This window comes from Etheostoma cragini, chromosome 3 (assembly GCF_013103735.1).
Source record: "Etheostoma cragini isolate CJK2018 chromosome 3, CSU_Ecrag_1.0, whole genome shotgun sequence".
Classification (NCBI taxonomy): domain Eukaryota; kingdom Metazoa; phylum Chordata; class Actinopteri; order Perciformes; family Percidae; genus Etheostoma; species Etheostoma cragini.
In genome coordinates, this window is record NC_048409.1 from 19,314,442 (window position 1) to 19,336,516 (window position 22,075).

At 38.5% G+C, this 22,075-nt stretch overlaps 3 protein-coding genes across 56 annotated transcripts in view; 1 reads left to right on the forward strand and 2 right to left on the reverse strand.

The window, feature by feature from the left end:
* Positions 1–556: 556 nt before the first annotated feature.
* Positions 557–14,101, reverse strand: igsf5b (immunoglobulin superfamily, member 5b). 5 transcript variants are annotated; one of them, XM_034867880.1, is made up of 10 exons: positions 13,980–14,076; positions 12,406–12,493; positions 10,952–10,972; positions 9,851–10,168; positions 6,780–6,907; positions 5,760–5,925; positions 5,123–5,254; positions 2,945–2,969; positions 2,161–2,249; positions 557–949 (listed from the first exon to the last, which is right to left on the reverse strand). In XM_034867880.1, the coding sequence occupies exons 4-10, from the start codon at positions 10,152–10,154 to the stop codon at positions 780–782; spliced, it is 1,014 nt and encodes a 337-aa protein (XP_034723771.1). In that variant the 5' UTR covers positions 10,155–10,168; positions 10,952–10,972; positions 12,406–12,493; positions 13,980–14,076; the 3' UTR covers positions 557–779. The 5 variants fall into 5 exon arrangements, with proteins under 5 accessions (XP_034723771.1, XP_034723770.1, XP_034723772.1 ...); XM_034867879.1 differs by lacking the exon at positions 10,952–10,972 and having other exon boundaries at positions 13,980–14,100; XM_034867881.1 differs by lacking the exon at positions 10,952–10,972 and having other exon boundaries at positions 557–890; positions 13,980–14,099.
* Positions 14,102–14,838: 737 nt separating this feature from the next.
* Positions 14,839–22,075, forward strand: part of LOC117941757 (lebercilin-like protein) — a 16,925-nt gene continuing 9,688 nt past the window's right edge. The window contains exon 1 of the mRNA XM_034866786.1: positions 14,839–14,849. The gene's annotated coding sequence lies outside the window, so the exon portion shown is untranslated. The remainder of the gene's footprint in view (positions 14,850–22,075) is intronic.
* Positions 16,064–22,075, reverse strand: part of sh3bgr (SH3 domain binding glutamate-rich protein) — an 11,426-nt gene continuing 5,414 nt past the window's right edge. For 8 of the 50 annotated variants that reach the window (XM_034866833.1, XM_034866829.1, XM_034866828.1 and 5 more), the window contains 4 exons: positions 21,099–21,125; positions 19,481–19,507; positions 17,450–17,508; positions 16,064–16,560 (listed from right to left, as the gene is read on the reverse strand). In XM_034866833.1, the coding sequence (XP_034722724.1) occupies positions 17,491–17,508; positions 19,481–19,507; positions 21,099–21,125 (72 nt within the window). In that variant the 3' untranslated portion in view covers positions 16,064–16,560; positions 17,450–17,490. Of the gene's footprint in view, positions 16,755–16,906; positions 17,191–17,232; positions 17,269–17,446; positions 17,509–19,480; positions 19,508–21,098; positions 21,126–21,528; positions 21,553–22,075 lie in introns of those variants that run through there. The other 42 variants (XM_034866835.1, XM_034866832.1, XM_034866831.1 and 39 more) reach the window with 15 other exon arrangements.

Consider the following 22,075-nt stretch of genomic DNA (forward strand, 5'->3'; position numbering starts at 1 on the left):
TATACTGTATATGTGTATATATATATATATATATATATTTACATATATGTATATACATGTATGTGTATATATATATATATATATATATATATATATATATATATTTACATATATGTATATATATATGTATATATATATATATATACATATATATATGTGTGTGTGTGTGTGTGTGTGTGTGTGTGTATGTATGATCCCGCGTTTCCCAAGTGAACTTCACTTGAATCCAGCCGCTGTACAAGGTAATTTATTTGGAATTATAACACACATAAGTTAGTTCCTGAGATCTCAGAACATGAGCGCATAAGATGATTATTCCGAATTTTTTATTTACATTTTTTTCATTCAGCTTTTTCATTCAGCTTTTAATAAAACCTTTGTTAGGTGAATAAGCTGGACATTTTCTTAAAATACTCATGTGTTTGAAAGTTTATACTAGTTTACGTCCTGTTTGGGTGCAAATTACTGTGTTCTGCACAAATAACATAAAGAAACGCAAAAATAGAATTTATTAAAAATTTAAAAACTGTCTTTGTGTATATTGTGTGTATATATGAATGATATAATAAATTTTAAAGATAAAGGTATCAACATTTATTTTCAAAATAAGTATGCTGTACACATTTAGCTGAAGATCACATAACATCATAGCTTCTCGCTTGTGAAATGGTAAACATTATACCGTACAAACACTGGTAAGTGGCCCACTTGTAAATACTGTACTGTACAAACGTGTAAATCTTTTTTTTTTATATCAAACAATATCACCACAAACATATTTAAACTGTGGTAATTCTCCTGACATTCTTGGAGCTTTTCTCTAGGCACACATGGGCTTGGTTCTCACTGTGTAGAGACTGGCTGCTGGAGGAGGACACAACATCAGGGACCTGGGGCACACCATCAGATTTAGATTTTAGTGGCAATACACAGGTAGTTTTCTGCAGCACTGTAGATGGAAAACAATCACAGAGAGTATGATAGTTGCCAAACAATCACAGTGCAATCATTACACAGTACAATCAGTACAATTCATTATTTGATACCAGGATATTACACTATATATCAATGCAGGATGTCCAGAATCAATATAACAATCTATTTGTAGATTACAAGTAAGGCCAAGTAAAAAAACTGGAAGCAAAATTACCTCATCAACAGTGACAGGCTTATCTTATCAGGACAACTGCAATATTTAATTTGAATCCATCCTATTACACAAAGTGTTTACTTGCTCTGTATCTTTTTTAGCATTATGTTACAGTATGTGTTTACCCCGTTTACTAAACATTTTGTATACTTTGCATTACAGGTAACCATTTTACAAGCCATGCTGCAGGGTTTAAGGAATTCCAGTGGGTTGTTTTCCCTACTATTCCAATCTTCCATTGGCTTCATTTACTTTACATACAATATGAATATGGGTTACCAGACTTTTGAAGCTTGCTTATGATGTGTCATTCGTCACACTGAACATCTAGTCTATGACGCTTTTTGTCAGGGTAACGTTGTTGAGAATCAATCTACAATAAAGTGCATTACTAACCAATCATAGTCTATCATTGACAAAATAATTATAAAGACTTGTTTGGTGTGATAAAATCGATTCAACTGATTGATTTTCATAATACATGCAAATTAATGGAAACCAATATGTTCATTAAATGGCATCAAAAACATTCAAAAATCTTAAAAATGTATAGCTTGCATTCAAAAATGGTTGGCAAAAATGTAAAGTGCATATACAGTATATATATAGTATTTGTAGTTAGGGAGCTACAACTAAGATACACAAACATACTGAAAAGGTTCTTTAAGGTGACTAAAGCTATATTAAATAATCAGTTACATGTGTTGACCACTATCAGAGTTTTTTAAACTGCAACTGATACTGTCATATTAGGCAGAACATTTAGGCTAAAACCTCATCATATAAAAAACAACATTTTTAATCTCCCAACAGAAATATTGTGGAAATTTAGTGTTATGGGTTTTTAAAATCGGATTTACCAGTTAGTACAGTTATTTTAATTCTACAGTTGGACAGAATAAATTGAACTACTTATTTATATGGACAGATGTTCTGCTGCCAACAGTGTTATTGTGATTAAACAGTTGTATTTAAAAATGATCATGGTGAACTATGTGGCTCTCTCTCACCTGTGGGGCCCTCGCTTGAGTATCCCAGGTTGACCTTCCCTCTTGTCGCCTCAGCAACATAGCTTCTCCCACTCACTGATTGGTCAAACCTGAAATTGCCCAAATGAATGGTCCAATGGAAAAGATACCTTTAGCTCAGATAAGGAAGAGTCACTTTGTCAGACGCTATGCTGTTGTGAACAGACAATTTTCTTTTCTCACAAAGCTGCAGTACATCAGGGGGGCTCTGCATTATTTTCATCATAAAGTGCTTTGACAGATAAAAAATGAACATCATCATTTTTCAGTGCATTTTATTAGACGCAACCAAAGTGCTCAACTCCCACTTCAGTGTGCTCAATGGAAAAGCTACAGCTGCATGGAAAATGCTGACAACTATAATGTGTTATATATTTGCCTCTTAAATGAGCTAAGGACATTTTGAATCTTAATTAAGTTGTTACAAAATGTAATGACTATTTAATGCATGTAATTTCAAATTTATGTCTTCAATTTTCTTTCATAATAAGGAACAATAAAAGCCCATTCATTGTCAGAAAAATCTTGTAAATAAGTAAGAAATAAGTTTTTCACCAAGATTCAAGCTGAGTTTTCATATTTGCTTGTGTAAAGTAAAAATGAACTCTACATCTTTGCTCGTTTCACAGATTATTGGCAGCTACTTTCTCCTCAAGTCATACACTTACACTTAGGACTCCACAGTTGATCTTAAAGTTGTTCCAAGGTTTTCATTGTTTGAAAATAGCCTCACAAAGCAAAATTTGTCTAGAAAAAGCCTTATTACCTTATTGTCTCCTGTGGGCTTGGTTCTGAAAGATAAAAAAAAAAGCAATAAGCATTACATTTACAAAATTATTATGAGCTATCAGCCAATAATTATTCTCATTGGCATTGACCACAGAAATATTGTGCTTTCTTACTGCATTTACAGCAATATGAGAGCTGTAAATGTCCCGCCGTTTATTAGTTTAGGGTTCTGCACTAACATCATAGCCTCCAGTCACTATGCAGTTTAACAGTGAAACATGGAGCTGAGTGTTAATGAGTTTTCTAACACAGCTTCATGGTTGTCTTTGCCAAAGGTCCAACTGGCTACGGCGAAAACACAACAATGTGACAATGATGCAGATGGCACTTGCCTCAGGAGACATATAAACTGCTTCTTTTACAGGGAGAAAAATTGCCTTGTCATATTTTAAATTCCTGCCGTCATGCTGGCCAAAGTCTCTGTGGATGACTATATTAGAGCCCTTCTATATTCCCAATAATTACACACCATACATTACTCCCCATTGATGCGGATTACTCAAGAAGAGCTTAATGGCTTGGAAGCATGCCATATCCTCTAACATGTGAAACATCCTCATGAAGTTAATTTAACTTGCTCAGGGATTTTACAATAAAGCTGTAAGGACGACAGTGAAGGTATCAGACGTTTCAGGTACAGAATCAGCTGCGGGAGGAAAAAGGTCACACCTGCTTCATGATAATCCTTTTACTACAAACCAGAGCCATGATTTGCAATGGACCAGACTCAGTCACAGGGATAAAACTGACTTTTAAATGTGTGACTTAGGGCCACTTTTTGTTATCGTGAACAAACAGGCCTCCTCCGTCTCCTTGTGCTTTTAGCATAACAATCCCTTCGGAGATGGCACTACAAAAACATCTCTGCAGTATCCCTCATCCCTGGTCAGATGTTTTTTTACAACAACACCACTTTATTTCTTTAACTTGTCAACAGGCATCAACATCACTGTTTGGACAAGTGACAAACTTGTCGAAACGTCACATCACAAATATTCTCTGTCAGCTCTAAAAGTGTTGCAGTAAAACTGTCTCACTGTGTGGTTGTTTTAAAACCTTATTTATGGGCTTCTCAGAAATTCCTGAGCCATGCAATTTGGTACTGCCTTAGTCACCTTTAGACCTAAACATTTAAATTCAACATGTCTCTCTTACAGGAATAGTTCAACATTTTGGAAATTATGCTCAGTGTTAGTTTTGCAGAGAGTTAGATGAGAAGAGTGATACCCCCCATTGTCGGTCAGTTTAATGTAAGTAGGCTGGTGTTGTGAGTGGTATTGATCTTCTCAACTGTCAGCAAAAAAACAATCTAGCGTTTTTCCAAAAATTTGCAACTATTCCTTTTAAATCTACAGAACAATCTGTGTCAAAAAAAGCTTAATGTAACACTTTCTCATCTGGCAATAATCAGGTTGTGAGTCAGGACGTCATGATCCCCAAGGTACAATTTCTGCCAGTGTAGCAACAGCTATAATCCTTTTAGCATACAGGTTGGTGTCATGGTCCCATTTTTTAATCGAAGGGTGACTTTTTACTGCAACATCCTGTAGTACTGTTTCTTGGCTAGCATTTGATAGAAGGCAATACAATAGCACAAAGTTCAAAGTAGATTTTTTTGTTTTTTTCCCTCTCTCAAAGAGCACAGGAGAGATTTGTATGTTGTAGCAGAAAAAAACATGCTACTTAATTTCAGTTGAATTTAAAAAAACTACTCAACAAAGGTTCTGTAATTGCAGTGACAGAAGTATCTTTGCATATTCGCACTAATGTCTTGCTCAGGGCCACCTCTGCACCTGTAGTTGTTCAGGCCATGGTGAGGACTAACAGTCATTCTTTTCTCCTGTTCAAATTGTTCCAGTTTTTTTTGCCCATAAAACCTCCAACCCTGCAGTCATAAAGTATGCATACTTCTCTAACCTTTGTGCTGCTGCTCTTTCCTGAGAAGAAAAGCTTTGTGCTGACAATTATGTTCTACCTTTGTCAGAAAATATATAGCGTGCCCTTGGTGAAGGTCAGCATGGGGGCAGTGCCGAGTCACAGCGTGTACCGTGCATCTTCTTCATTATACTTTAATCACTGTTTCTGTCCTGGAGACGTGTAGGGGGATGTGACATTTTTTCACCTCGAGCAATTCAAGTAAGATAAAAGTGCATACTCGCTTGTGTCCTTTGTCTATACCAGAGGACAGTGCAGATGCAGAGCAGGAGGAGCAGCAGAACGGCAGAGAGGGAGGCTGTTACCGCCACGGGGACTTTGCAGTCATCTCCCCCCTGCACCACCTCTGCAACTGAAGAGAGAAGATTTCGTCAATGTTTTGGTAAAGAAATGCTGAAACAGTGTTGTTACTTTGCAATTCAATTACAGATTTGCAGACAAGGGGTAAAGAAAGGTGTGTTCAATTTTCTGTTTTAATTTGCAGTAGTATGCAAGAGGGTGTTTGCCAAGGGAAGTGGATTTCAAGAAAATGTTACCACTATAAATGGAACAAGATAGTAATGAAGTATTTGCATTTTGGCTCTGTGATGCAAACTCATGCAATTTTGATCTAGCAGCTCCTTTCTGTTCTACTCGTCCACTCTTCTCTTTAATAGTAATGCTCAGTGATGATTCACCTCCCAAAAGACAAAGGGACAGAAAAGAAGAAAAAACAAAGTGAAACACACAAAGAAAGCCAGGTTAAAAAGAAAATAGAAAAGGAATGTGGAAATAGATAACTAAACTAGGAGAGAACAAAGGGAGACTAAAGGTGCATGGGTGTTTAATTGTAAAACACAAAGGCTGTGTTCTCTCACCCACTGTCAGGCGGACGCTGCTCTTCAGAGGTGTGGGGAGGGCAGACACAGAGGCCAGACAATCCACATTAGAGCTCTGTGCTGCTGTGAAGTTGAGGTTGCTGGTCACATTAAAGAGGCTCTTCCCCAACTCTTCACTACTGATGTTGTATTCACCCTGGCTCACCTCCGCACCAATCCCAGTGCCAAGAGAAATAATTAGTATTATTCTCATTCTGCTTAATTACAATCTGACTCAATACATAACTGTATTTAAAGGAAGAATACAAATGTAAAAATTGCTTTGGAGATGACATCTTTTTTTCTCTTTGTTTTAGATTTGTTTAGCACATAGCTGAAACGCTCCATTAAGAGGCAGATCGTTGTGTGGCTTAAGTTCCCACCACTGTAATGAAGCACAATACCATTTGGTTATTGGTACGAAGCACCAAACAATTACACTTGACAAAATTCTCATAAGTCAATATAAAAAAAATCATTATATCTGGAAATATCTTTCCAGATATAATAACATGATAATCCTTCGACTGGACCCGTAGTGCAGTTTTCTAAAGGGTCTGGGGTCTGTTGCCTAAAGAGTCGTAAGGCAACTTTCTCCAAACAAAAAGCAAACTGTACCTGCATTTGCACTTACTCTGGCTCTGCACAGCAACACACTTTTTGAATTTGTGCTGTTTTGCATGGATAAATGAAATTAATGTGTTTGCGTTAAAATGTGTGCAAAGAGAAATTAATTTTGTAAGAAATGGACAAAACAAGTTTGCTCTGTTTTGCCTCGTGTAATGCTAAAAACCAAATGAAACTGAGTGCATTGTACTGTATTGGGGTTACAGCTGATAAAACAGTTTTTTTTATTTTTTAAGTTGTTGGTCACTTCATTCCTAAATCTATTTGTGTGTCTAAATGAACCGCTGCAACAGTGTACCTTGATCTTAAGTGCTGAAATGTTTTTTTAACATATAATGCTTTGCTAAGTTTTCAAAATATCAAAAGTAAGGAGGATGTACTGTATGTACTTACCTTTTTGTTATTCACCTGCCATTGCAAAGTGGGTTGAGGATACCATCCTGCCGCTTGGCATTCAAACGGGACCAACTGACCCTTGAAAGCCAACTTGTCCTCCCCAATGACTCTCACGCTGCCCTTTTCTGCAATGAGAAGAAAGTACATACACAAACTTAAAAATGTTCTTATTTATGTGCTTATATGCATCTAAATGTACTTTTGTATATTTGTACATGCATGAGATTTTTGAGTGATAAGTTTATGATTAGCAACACCGGGTAGGAATCCAGGAATTTTTGCTGAAATGTACGTTGTTGCATGCAACAATCTCTACCCAAGATGAGCATCATTTCCCCAGTTGTCCTGCTTACTTTCAAAGATTGTTCACATTTTTCAAAGTCTCAATTGTCCGACGAATGCTTACGCTTTTTCCTTTTCAACTCCTTCCCTACCAGCCAAATAAACCACTTAAGGTCCTGGAAGATACAGTATCTCAAATGTGAAGTCTACTGTCTGGCAGAATGAAAGGCGGGGGATGCGACAGACAATTGCTACAGGCAGAAAGATAATTACAGAAGCTTCGGTGCTTTGTCAAATAAAATGACATGTCTGTGTTGATTCAGGTTGAAATCCCTAGATGTTTTGTGTACAATATTGGCTGTCCCTTTTATCCGCTGTCTTTTATTTGGTGCCTGATTTGGTGTCATAAACATCCTACTAATCAATTATAAAAGAGTGTACTCTGGCTGCTCTCAGAGAATCTCAGCACCATTGGAAAAAAGGTTGGCGAGGAACCAGCAGCCTCATTTGCACTGACTGATGAGGGGCTCTGGGAGATCATAGCATATTGATACATCTTAACAGAGTAAGGGACGACATCAGCTCTCTCTCCCAAAGCTCCTATTTAAGTGATTCCTGAAATAAGTTTCATAAGGTTTGTTAATCACTGTAGGGAAACTCTGAAGACTTTCGGCTGCTGTGGCATGCGGTATGAGGCGGGGAGCCCCGATACAACTGTAATTCCACTAATATTTTAGCAAGGGTTCTCAGAAGGTAATTTTTATGTCTGTGTGCAGGATTGGTGTGTGTTTGTGCACAGAGGTTGTCTAACATGAAAAGCATATATTTATAACACATGCAATGTATGTTTGGGTGTGAATGTGTTTCAATGAGAAGGGCACTATGCCTCTATGGGCCAAACGTCCCAGCATGTTCACTCTTTATATTGAAGAGCTCTCCTTTTCCGCAGCTCTAGCATTTACTGCAGACCCTGTTTGTACCCAACAGCACATGCAACCATATTGATTTACTCAAGTCAAGTGTGTGTGTGGGGACTGTGTTGTCATTTTGACATCATCTTTATATTGGACAATTAAAGCAGGGAGTGTGGATGATAGCACACAGAGTCAACCAGCCCCTTGTGGATTTGTGGTTTTATTCCAACGGTATATTTGAAACTGCAGTACACAAATCACAGGCAAAGTTGCTGACTGTTAACTGGGCGTGCCAGGATGCACAATTAATTCAAAGGCTATGTCAGGCCATAGTGATCCTCTGCATCCAGACTGGAGGGCCTGATTCACCATGCACTACTGTTAATGGCTGCATATGTCAGTGGGGATTTGTGGCACTGGCAGCGATGGAGGCTCATACAGTAATATATTGGAGGCGATGGGTCATTGGTTTTGTTTCCTCTCGCTTTTTGCAGAGTGGATGCTTCCACACAGATTTTTTTTTAGCTGAGCTCTCAACTCAGTTTGAACATACTGCAGATGCAAATAAGCTGAATGATAAGGTCAAGAGAAGCCCAGGTCCAGGCAATTATTGACACGTTTGCAAAAGAAGTTATCATCTATTTTGAGGCATACCACCTCCAGCTGTGTGGAAAACACTGCTGTTTGAATAAATAGCAGAGAGTGGTCAATATCTTCCCAGAGATGCATGTCATTAATTAGTTATCTGATCAGATATGTTTTTCATCAAGCAATCTTTGAACTAAAAGGCCGCACAAAACTTTGATCTTTCTTTTTAATTAAGTTTATATATATATATATATATATATATATATATATATATATATATATATATATACAGTGAGAAAAGTAAGTATTTGAACACCCTGCTATTTTGCAAGTTCTCCTACTTAGAAATCATGGAGGGGTCTGAAATTGTCATTGTAGGTGAGTCATACAAATAAATAGTTAAAAAATCATACATCGTGATTTCTGGATATTTTTTTAGATTATGTCTCTCACAGTGGAAATGCACCTACAATGAATGTTTCACACCCCTCCATGATCTCTAAGTTGGAGAACTTGCAAAATAGCAGGGTGTTCAAATACTTATTTTCCTCACTGTATATATTATTCTCCACTCTCCCCAACAAGCTTGACTACCCTGCCTTCAGCAAAAAGGAAAAATTGCATAACTCTTACCTCCCTTTCAACCATAATATAATAATAATTTATTTTTACAGTCCCAGATATGCGTGGAAATGAAAATGTTTCTGAATGGTCTGGTCAATTTAAAGGAAATTGCTTTAACTTTGTTGTTTACAGTTTTATTTGTTTAAATGTGTGTTTTTTTGTGGTTATTACTATCTTTAGTCCCACTTGTTAAAATGCTGCAGTGCTCTCCAGCTTGAGATATCAACACCATCAAAACTGCAGAGACGTACTGATTCTTATCAAGTCCTGACTCCTAATGGGCCACCCAGGCCTTACACGGCATACCCACTTTGGCACAGCACATCTGCATACAAATATACACTAGGAGAGGAGAGGAGATTGGCTGAAGCTTCAGCCTGTAAATCCTGCTCTGCTGCAGTCTGGTATTTGGATCTGAGAGCCTATCAATTCCTATCCCAGACATCGCCCACACTAACATAAACAATGTCACTTAGACCATCAAACATGCCTGGGCCACTGTACTCCACCACACAAGCACAAATTACTTCTCACCCATGATATACTGTACACCCTGATTGGTCACTCAGGCGCTTGTTTAGCTGCTTTTACAGAAAACTTTCATTCTTGAATGCCCACTTTAAAGGCACTAAATTAGCGTGAGCATATAGACATACAGACCTTGGACAAACAGGCTTGCTGTTTTCCTATCAATACCCTGGAGGTCACAGGTCACTTGTCCCTGGTTGTGCCTCTGTGTGTTTTTCAGCACAAACACCCAGCTGTCCCCCTGTGAGTCACTGCTTTTTTCGGCCATCACATTTGGGTTGATCGAGGGCAGGACACCAATCTCCTTGGAGATAGTGAGAACTGATGTACCATTCATTAGCCACACCATAACGGTCCACTGGGTGTTGGAGGTACTGCAGGTAAGCCGGGCCTCCTCTCCTCGCAGCACGGTTAGTGTTCCAGGCGACAGCTTCATCTGAGCTCCGACTGCTAAAAATCCAAAGAAAGACAGATGTAAAATACATTCCAAGTCCTTCCATGTTAAGAGTCTGAAACAGTTTTCATAACAAGTAAAGCCAAATCAAATCACCAACCTCCACCAAACAATCTTTGGCTGAACTATTTCTTGGCTGAGTGCAGTATAGATATAAACAGTTTTATGTCTATGGAGTGCAGTGGTTTCCGGTTTTCACCTAGAAGTTGCCAGGCAACCAGCGGAAACTCTCTATTTCCAAAAATATCAAACTACTCCTTTAAAAAAAAACGAATACGCTTTAGTAATATAACAAAGTAATATTAAGCAAATAGAATTAAGAAGCTGGCTCTGCGATACACAACACATAAACTACACTCAATGCAAACTGACTCCTTCAAATACGATCTCAAATAAAATGTGCAATATGTTTATACAGTAGGATCGTATTTTGTACATAAATCAGAATTGACTTATCCAAACTGTGTCAGATTGACGTTTTATTACAACGATATGTTATTTGAGAAGAGACTTTGCTTTTTATAGTCAAGGGATAACCTGAAATTGGTGTAGTAAAGAAAAGCCATAAATATGTTGGAGAATTAGTGACCAGTAAGTTGAGGCATTCACTCAGTTCAAACAACAGACAGCTTAATCAGTCAGTGGCATTGTTTAAGTCAAAAGTGAATATGAATTATTTCTTTTTTGTCATGAATTGGAAGATGAAGTGAATGAAAGAAAGAGAAATAAAGCCTTAGAGGGATAAAGCGACAAAGAAAGAAAATGACAGCCCAACTTACTAAATCTGTTTCTTACTCAGGCTGTCCAGATGGAGATTGGTGATTTGGCCAGATGCATGAATGAGGGCAAATAGGATTTAGTGAAGAAATACTAACAAAAATAGGAGAGAGTAAAATAATCTGTAGCTGTCAGCAACAGGCCACGGCATCATTCTTCAGGGTAAACATATTACAGTAACCTGCAAGGATTACATGATTACGGCTAAAATAGAACAATAGAGTAAATGAGGAAGTATTCATCAGAACTAACTGTTAGGGCCTACTCAATGCAGCTTGTCACTGCCCGATGCGAGTCGAGTGCAGATTTGTGTCACTTTGCAACAATTAGCCTATAAGATGCCAATGAGAGACTTCTGACTTCTGTAATACAGTAAAAATTGACCTATTTAACAAAGTTTGTTCCTGCCGGCTACAAGCAAGCAATAAAACCCAACAAAGGCTGTCACTTGAATGGCATTTTGAGCTAACGTTATCAATCAAACAATCAGAGATAGCTAAAACGTTTTTTTTCCCCATCTTCTGTTATTGTTTGTAATGAGAAAAGTTATTTTTCATGGACTTCACAAATTTCAGTATGACACGTAATGCTGTATACCGTTTAAATCTGAGTATGCACGGGTGGCCAGATAGCTCAGTTGGTGAAGCAGCCGTCCATATGTAGAGGTTTACTCCTCGACACAGCGGGAACAGGTTTGACCCCAACCTGCGGCCCTTTGCTGCCTCTCCTTCCCCCTCTCTCTCCCCCTTTCATATCTTGTCCTTTCAAAAAAATTAAAACCTGAAAAGGCCCCAAAAATATCTTTTAAAAAATCAGGCATACACCGTATGCTGCAAACCGTTTAAATCTGAGCATGCGCAACTCAAATCTGCAGTTGACTCACATCCAGTAGCAACACAGCTCCCCAGGTGAATTTCAGTGTATCTTTGTTGCTTTCTGTCATTGACCAATAAAGGAGAAGAGGAGTTAATATTAATGGAAAACCATGAAATATGAAATAAGAGGTTCACACCGCAGTACTCGGGGTGATGTATAACTTTTTTGTGGTGAGCCAACTGCGTTACCTTACACAGAGAGTATGCAGAATCATAAATTACGCATCCATTTAGGAAATTAGATCTGAGAAATATCTAGACCAGCCAGTATGGTTATTTGTTTTCATTTCAATCATAGAATGGCAGTCTAATGAGCATAATTTGTGCATGCATCCTATTGGGACCATGAACCAGTGACTCTAAAGTCCCCTGACCACTGACTACATTAAGCTGTTATCTAGATAAGCACATTAGGCAGCCATTTTTAAGAAAATTTAATTATAAAGTGCAGATTATTTGGCCCTCTAATTAAGAACCCCACAGCACTGAATTTGCGGCCATTATTACAAGCACATTACTGGTATTTGTGACACATCTCCAATCCAACAAGCTCCTGTGTTTGTTTTGAGCTGAAATCAAACCTTGAATCCTGGATGAAAGTAGGAGCACTAATAGAGAAAAGACGTCCATGTTTATTAGTTGATCCAGTTAATCCATGGTTGGACGGACCTGAAACAAAAATAATTGAATTATTCCCTTCAGAGGTTGATTCAAATCACAAGTCTTCAGCCATGTTAGCAACAAGGCTCTAGTGATGATGTCTATCCTTTAATCCACCATTTTGGTCCAGACTGAAATGTCTCAACATCTACTGAATACATTGCAATGAAATTTGCTATCCATGGCACTCCATGGTCCATGTATTCCAGTTAGGGTGGGAATCACCAGAGGCCTCATGAAACGATACTTATACTTATGTCACTATACGATATTATTGCGATTTTAAAGCGTACTGCAACATTTGGCGATATATTGCAATTTATTACCTTTTTTCCAGCTTAACATTTTTCCCACTTTCAAATGATTTTGCCAAAAGGAAAATTTGTCAACATCTGTTTTATTTAAAAAGATACAATTATGATCTTTGTTCATCTCACTTCTAATTGTAGTGCTGCAAAATGGGATTGTCAAGCAGACAAACTGATTAACACATATATAATAAAAGATCAATACTTGCCGTCTGTGTATCGAGTCAGTGTTGCCAAAGAACATATCGCGAAACTGTGCTGTAACGATTTTTTCGGCCACCCCTACTTTCCAGTCAGCCTCAGCTGTACCTTGTGTTTAGTGCTGATTAAAATATGTCAGCAATAACTAGAAACACAGAAGTATTTGCTGACACCAAAATGAAGCAATGCAATAAAGTCTAACCAGCTTTAAGCATCAAACCATGGTTCAGTAAATGTAACTGAACTTGAATAAAATGTTGTATGCAACATTTGTTCACTGTGTTCTTGTTTCTGATAGTAGAAATAATAATAATAATCCTAATTTACACAGCACTTTTCCAAACAAAGTTAGTACCAGATGAGTTTCTGAGATTGTTTGGGTTTTACAATGAATACGTAGAATTGTATTGAATTGTAACCAAGATGACATAAAAGTATGTATGAGCTTCTCTAGATAAGGTCAAGACTAGAAAAGACTGGCTTTAAAATGCTCCCCACGTAATTTAATTGTTTTTGTAACTTGTTTTTCAAATGAAAGGTCACTGTCACAGGTTTGACATTTTTAGACAGGGAACCAAGATATTTTTTTTGTAAAACTTGGGATTGACTTCAGACGACCAAAAAGAAGGATTTCTTTCATTTGGCTGGAGAAATTCTTTGGACATCCAGACCTTTTTTTCTGATAGACACGATAAGTGAGGAAAATTGCCTTGAAAGTAAAGTTCAAGGCAGTTCAAGAAAGTTCCCATTTTACCACAAATTTTATTTTTAGTCAAAGTGCAACAGTTTCAGTTAAATTGATTTAGGTCAGAGTATGATTACTTATTTAAAGGTTACTCGGTAAACCTTATGTATAAATAACTTGCAGCGCTGCACTGTCTTTCAACCATTTCTTTCCCACACAGCATAAAGCAGAATCTCCAGAATAATGTTAAAGTCAATGAACAATGAATAAACATGAATCCCATTGTGTTCGTCTGACTCACCTCAGTCTGGGGTCTCTGTGGATCAGCAGCAAGTTTCACACACAGTGGGTACATGTCAACGCACCTTTCTCATGCTTGGTGCTCAGGCATGTCACCTAAAACTGTCCTGTTAAATATTACCAAACTCAGTGGGAACTTTGCCCCATGTTACACACAGATGTAAATATAGAGTGACTTAGACTGCAAACAACACCCCTGGTAAGCCCCCAGTTCCCAGGGGGCCGAACAAGTAGACCTCCACCCTCTCTTTAAATTAACGGATTTAGACACACTGGATGACGTAGCCGTATGATAAGTATCTCATATGTATAGTATGATGTATAGCAGAAGGAGGACATGCTTTGATATCTTTTAGTCATACTAGCAGTGTTGTGCTGGATGGCAATGTCAGTCTGTTAGTTTTTTGGTCCAGACTAATTTATCTCAACAACTTTTGGATTAATCAAAATGTACAGACATTTATGTTCCCCAGAGGATGAATCCTGCTTACATTATTGCCTTTATTTTGTTACTTTCAGGGCAAAATGTCGTAACGATTATTTGATTACCAAGAAATTTGGTATATGCCTTCATTGTTTACTGAAAATGTATTCATATGATTTTGGTGATTCCCTGACTTTTCTTTTAGCATCACCATGAGGTTGACATTTGTTGTTTTAACTGAAATGTCTCAGTAGCAATGAATTATCATACAATGTGGTGCAGACATCTTTACTGTCCATTAGATGAACTTCCATCATCAGGTCAAATGTTCAGTTTGTCCTATACTTAGATTTATGACCAACTTCCTACAATAATCCTATCAGCCCACTTGAAATATGAAAATGTTCTTTTTGGTGCTGATGGTCCTGAAATAAGATGGTAAACATGGTAAACATAACTACTAGCAGAACAAACAAGAGACACTTAGGTATTCATTCCTTTATGTACGGTGCTATCCTGCGCTATATCGTTAAAATAGCCGAAAATACTTCTTTGGCCGGTACATTTTTGTGCTTCCTGTAATGATAGCTGTCGATCAAGGTAGGATAAGGTGGTTTGTGGGTGAGATTGCGTTGATAGTGACCAATCACAAGGCCAGTGCGTCCTTGGTTTTTGCTCCCAAAATGTCAAAAGTCGGTTTTAATCACACAAGCAGAAATCCACTTTGAAAGCAGAGTGACCATTAAGAGCGTGTATTTCCCTCCAGCTCTCGCAAAGCAGACCCTCACTCCCTTGTAGTGTCTGCTCTGTGAGCCTAATGAAAAGTTTTTTTCATGCAGGTGCCATTCTTTACCTCTCCCTATGTTTTGTTTCATGCCAGCAGCTGCCTACATCTCTGGTTGTTGAATTGGTACGTGAAGACTAATATCTGCGGGTGTGAAACATAATTTTCTTGTGAGCATGTTTAAACGCGCTCAGGATATATGACATAAACCTGACGCCAAACAGATCAGCACGTTAGCATGCTGGCGTTTAAGTACAGCCTCATAGACTTACAGGGCTGTAGACTTTTGTTTTAAGAACTTTTGGCTGGTAAGGCCTTATATTGTGCTTTTTCAATTTGGAAATGAGAAACAGATTTTATCAACCAGTAAGCTCCATGCCACATCTTATTTCTGTTCAGTGGCTCTCAATTCAAACAAAGAGTAAATTGCTTCTTGTTCTTAGTAACTGTGCGGCAAGGGTCATGTGTAGATGACTATTGTATATTTAGCATGTTAATAACGTGGTATTGTAAAATAAATACAATGCTTTGTAAAAAGTGTATTGCTATGGTATCATACAGTATGTCCCCCTTCCTTCTTTTCCCAGGATGTCTTGGGACAACGCATTTGCTTTATTTTCCTGTTTGCCCCTGCGCTGCTCACACAATGGTCCACTGATCTATAAATATGTCAACAAAAGAGTTTAAAATAAAACAAGATAGAATCACTGAGTCTTTTTAATAGTCTACTTTATTGCATTTTACATTGCATCCAAGTCTTAGTCACATGTTTCACTCTTCATTTAACAAAGTGCATTGATTACAGCAGTATTGGCAGAAACAGTTTTGGTGGTGGAGTAGTTTGCAGTTTTGCAGAATGTGCGTATTTATTTTTTTCCTCATGTGGCCATTAGAAGTCTTAGTTTGCATTTAAACATTCCCTTGAAGGCACGACATTGGTAAAATACTGAAAAAAGAGCAGAACACACTGGAGAGTGAGTTTGAATCTGAAGTAGGCCACAAGCTAAGGTATGCCAAGTTAATATTTTTTTAAAAGGTTACTGCCTCTTTGTGTTAGAAAACTAGAATTTCTAAAAGTAAAACATGAGAAATATGTTTGAGTTTAATAAATCAACTGTTTGGCATTTTACAAAAGCTACCCATTAAAAACAAACTGACACCACTAGGCTACTCTGCACATTTTCATTACAGTATATAAAAATTAAGTCAATATTGCAGTCAAAAGGAAAAAGGGTTGGGAGAAATGTGTGTTTCGGACTTTTCAGTTTGGATGGCGCATTTCCAGTGGGGTCCAGTGTGGCCTTGGGGAGGGGTGGAAGGGGTCAAGCATCAGGGGGTCAGGAAGGGACGTTAACGGGAATTTCCTTCAGGTTGAAACACATGCAAACAGGAAAAAAAAACGAAAAACGAGGTCACATATTTTCCAATTTTCTGTTGGATGAAGCAGCCACCAGCACCGCTACGCCTGTGCCACCCAGTGTGCCCAGTCCTCTGGAGGCACATCTGAAGCTCACTTAGCAGCTTCCTCTAACAAGGCGTGACAGGGGCTTGCAGGGGTTGGGACACAGCTAAGGGAGGAAGGAGACAAGAATTGCCATTCCTTCAAAACTTGCTCTGTGGCTCTTAATGCAGTGGGTCATAGATGCCTGACAGAGAACGGCTAAAAGACAAGCTTTGAAGATAAGGATTATTTCTATTATCAGCATCACCATCATCATCACTGCCTCAGAGTAAAAAAAAAAAAAAGGAAATTGTGAGATGTTTCCACTATGGCTCCAGAGATCCCCAGGCACTCTGTGTGCTCACTGGAGATTTTTGCAGATGGAGTCAGTTGTGGCAGTCCTTTCTAAATAGGCTGCTACACTATTCTGTTGTCCCCGACTTAACACCTCAAAGTGCGAGTCAACAGAAAACGAAAGACAACTCTATGCACCAAGGAGGGTATAAGTGTTTGTAAGGGAGATGTATGCATCTTATATGTAAAGGCAAGAACACTACATTGCAAGGAATGCTATAACGCTGCAACGTATGTAGATAAAGCAGCCTGTTATTATTCAGAGGTCTTTGATTTGATAGCAGGGTCTAAGAGACACAGGAAAGCTAAACGCAGTTTAATTAATCTGGTAACATAAATGCCAACACCTAGGGGACCTATTACTGGTGTGGTAATGTTTGCTCCCAGTTCACATAATATTTTACTGCCCTCAAGTGGTAAATAAAATGCACTGAAATGAAGCGGAGAGAAAGTGCAGTGTTTTACCAGGATAGTAGTAGGTCAACATCCTTGACGTCAGCTGGCTTTAACTACTCAGTCTCTTCCTCCTGTTAAAACAGTTAAGGTATTAATGACAAATACTTGCAAGGAAAACCATGAAAGATGAGAGTAGTAGACCATTGTTAAGAGTGTATTAAAATCTGTGTTTTGAGTTGCTTTCTGCAGAATTGTTATGTGATTATAGCATCTTACATTTTCTAAGGAATCTAAGAATTCAGTACAAATTGCAGTAGTATATGTTGCTTGTTGTTTTAGCCCCTTTGTCTCAGTGACCCGGGTCAGATCCATTGGGCGGGTAGGGCTTAGTGGATTTAAAAAAAATAGATTACAGTTGAATCTGCTTAGTTTGTTGCACAAATAAAAGCAACAATGATACCGCCAACAGGAAAAAGCCAAAAGCTTTCCTCTCTTTTTAAAACAACTGTCTTGCCTCAAATTGCTCGTTTGCAAGGACACCCTAATTCCAAAAAAACAGTGAATACTCTGTCTGAATTATTAAGATGCACTATAAGAGTTTATTTGTCTCCCACACAGATGCATCTTTTCCTTAATAAAAGCAAAAAAACAAACATGTTGACATGTTCAGCACAGGCAGCAGTTCAGGCGTGACAAAAAAGATTTTAATTGTTGCTGTAATTCTGTTTTTTCCAAGCCGTCTTCTTCATTTGATATGTTAAAAATGAAAGAGAAAATAAGGGGGTTGTGTGAAGTCATGGTCCGAATGACATGAGGGCGAGAGGACTTCACATGGTTGTGTTTATAGTGAGGTTGGTTTCAAAATGGAGCAGTAATCTGAGAGAGGTGTGGTCGCCGGTGGCAACAACAGTAGGGACTAGCAAAACTAATGACCCACAAAGTTCTATATATCCTGAGATGATCTACGTCAAGCACATTGTTTTATAGCCCAATATCCCATATTTACCTCAGAAGGCTTTACAATATGAACAGCATACAACCCTTTCTGTCCTTTGACTCTCACATCAAATAAGGAAAAATTCCCCCCAAAAAACTTTAACAGGGAAAGACTTTTAGAAACCTCAGGGAGAGCAACCAAGGAGGGATCCCACTGCTAGGACGGTAAAATGTGCAATAGAGTCGCGTGTACAGAACAGACCAGCATAGTGGAATTAAGTTAAACAAGAGAGATGCTATAAAACGGTGCACCATATAAGATGATGTTTTTAAATCACAACATTTTTGTCTTTAAGTAATCAGTCAGATGCAGATGCTGAGAACCGCTTCTAGTTGGTTACAGTTTGATGTCTGGTTTCTTGAAGTAAAAAACACCCTCCCCAAGTTAGAAAGTGAGTTGACATAATTGTCTAAAATTAGATGCCACAATCATTTAATTCCATCCTGTTGGACAGATTAAAATAGTAAGTGCCAAACACTAGCACACAATCTGCTCTACACAATTTAGCAGCATAATATCCAAATATTTTTCTGTGTTGCGTTGCAAAATAACAAGAAGTGCTAATCTCATCCATCCTCTTTGGAACTTGTCACATCCACTTTGTTTCAAAGTGCTCTTGGCAAAGGAAAAAAGATGCATGACTTCTTTATAATAAAAAAAAAAAGACATGTCCCCGTCAGGTCAGAGTGTCCCCTTCTCCATGCAACATAATAAACCCTGCGAAGTTATGCTTGTGTGCACACATGCTGAGTTGAACAACACAACAAAACTTTCCACCTGTTCTCAAGGCATCAAAACAACAAAGTAAAGCTTTCGTGGCAGATTCAGAGAAAATGCCAGAACAAATGTTCTTTGATGCACACTGTAGCACTAAACTAACATAAAATATTGAGTGGTGCCATCTTTGAAGTAATGCTCATCAGTGACAAAATCAGAGCTGAGTCACATTTCCACAATTTCCACTGCATGTCACACAACTTCCTTGGACGGAAATGGTATAAATATTTGCATACACTTGTACATAAAGTCTTTGCATGCAGTCAGATCATGCATAGAAATTCCAATTCCAATAAGATTCACACTATTCAAAAAATGGACAAACATACCTCTTGTACTTCAGCCTCTTCTTCTTCCTATGGAACATGAAAGCAAATAGTGTTTAGTATGTGAATGTCACAAATAACTAAAGAAGATCAATGTAATTCAGTACACCTGCTCCGTATATTGACAAACCTTTTTGTCAAAACACTAAATCCATCTACGGTTCAAGTCAAATATTGTCATATTCATCATGCTGCACAGCATCAGGCATCTACATGGAAAATAATCAACAAGTCCATGCAGCACACAGGGACAAAAGAAAGAGGAAGGAAAGTAGTAATCTATAAAGGCTATAAAGCATAAAAAAGACCATAGAAACTACCTCGCTGCCTTGTTTGTCTTGCTCCTGCAAGAGAGGTGTGACAGTCACAAGATAGATGGAAAGGTAGAGAGGAAAGAAGGCAAAGCAAAGCAGTATATGTGATAAAAAAATCAGGCAAAGGTTGGAATGTCTCAGAGAAAGTTCCTTAAGAAAGTTAGAAGCAATGCGGTGAGAAAACTTGCTTTGTTGATCACTAACAAATTCGAACCAAGAAACTTGCAACCCTGTCCTAATGAATGAATGTGCAGTGGGAGAAACAACGTGTGAGCAAGTGCATAGGTTTGGTTTCAGAGGAGGGCGGTGCACAATGAAGCAAAGGTTCTTCCTATATGTGCATAAAAAGCACTCACTACTGCTTTAAGAGCTCATTACTGTGAGGACACTGTAATAACTAAAGGCTACCCTGATGAGAGAATCAATATTCTCTTATCTGAAGAGTATGACGATGCCATTTAGGGAGAAAATCAAACTAAAAGGTGTGTGGGTCAAAAACTAGCTTTTAAAAAGTAAAAGAGACGTGTTTCCCCTGCCCCCTGTAAAGCTTACATTCCTGTGTGTGTGTGTGTGTGTGTGTGTGTGTGTGTGTGTGTATGTTCAGATGGGTGTTTGAGCTTGTGAGTGCAAACAGGGATGCAGAAGAGGGTGAACCCTTGATAACACATTGTAAATTCTTTGCACACATACTGTAATGCGGTATCAAATTACTGTAGCTTATGTAAATCAAGGGACTTAAAGGTGCTCTAAGCGATGTTGGGCGACGTTACTTCTTGTTGACGTGCAAAGTACCCCCCAACCCACACCCACAAATCCTTCTTGGCTGTTATTGGCTGGAACGGTGGAACACAGTTTGTGTATGCTTTGTGGTGCAGTTGATCCCTGGGCTGTCTACAGAGACCACATTCTTTTAGGAGATGTGACAACAAATGTTGTAGTCTAAAACAAGCATGACATTGCTTAGAGCACCTTTAACATTATTGAATATGTTACATTATTACCTAAAAATTATTCTTGTATTGGCAATGTCCTTATGACAAGCACTGAAGGTCATACGTTAAATCATCACTGCATCACTGCATATGTGAGTGGATAGAAACAATACACACTTGAGGTTGCGAGCAAAACCTCTTGGTATGGCCAACAGTGTTGTCCTGAATGACTCTTTATTCCTTGGTGGGACAAAGTCTACAAGTAAAAGAGACATTTTGAAGGAATGCTTGATAGACTGGGAGGGGGAAAAGGAAGCAAGAAAGGGAACTGAGGAAGGCTAGGGGCAGGTGAAAAAAACCATCACATGAATCTACCTCAAGCTGTCGTAGCTCTTCTTCCTCCTAGAAGTAAATAAGAGATAGCAGGTCAGCAGGCTGTGTGGGGAGCAAAAGAGGACAAAGGCATGCGCTCTACAAAAGTCTTCCGATTTAAAATGCAAACTATATGGGATGGTTGAGGTTGTCAGGAAGCAGCTACAGAAACTGGAAAGAAATGAGGAACAGGATGTTAGCAGAAAAAGAAGGGAAAAAATTGAGTATAATGATGAATAGATGGAGGGGGAGAGAAAAGTGAAGTGAACAAGTTAAAGAGTATACAGATGAGTGGGAACAGCAGACCAAGACCCCCGTCCCCCGTCCACCCAACCCAACCAGAGCAGCCTTCCCTCATCTCTGCACCACCAAACCCACACTGTTGACTACATGGTTGAGCCGCAGAAAGAGACGATCACCGTTGCACAGTTACCTCGGACTGCAAATCCTCTTCCTCCTGGAGGGAGCAAACCAAAAGATGGACAAAAGGGCAAAGAAGGGGTCAAATGCCATACCATGCTTGTGAAGACCAGCCAAAGAACCTCTGAAACTGATGCATCTAAGTGATAGGAATTGAGTCAGGCGATTTCAATGGACTGAAACACAAACTGTACATTTGTGTACTGTACGAACTTGCACGTACTGGAAGTAGAAGGCGGAGACTGTGTGTGAACTCAGTTCAAATTGGCCTATGATGGCAAGAACTCGATAAACCCCACATTACCAGGGCATATAAAAGTGCAACGTTAAAGCCAGTTGCAAAATGTTTTAGTTATAAGTGGAATGTACCATTTCTAAAATGTGTATATTCAATTATCCCTGCCAACACGTACATTTTTCTCAGTGGTGCGATGCTGCTTGATTTGTTTGATGATAAAGAATCTGGCAAACGGGGTGAACGGAAGATATACACTCACCGGCCACTTTATTAGGTACACCTGTCCAACTGCTCGTTAACACTTAATTTCTAAGCAGCCAAT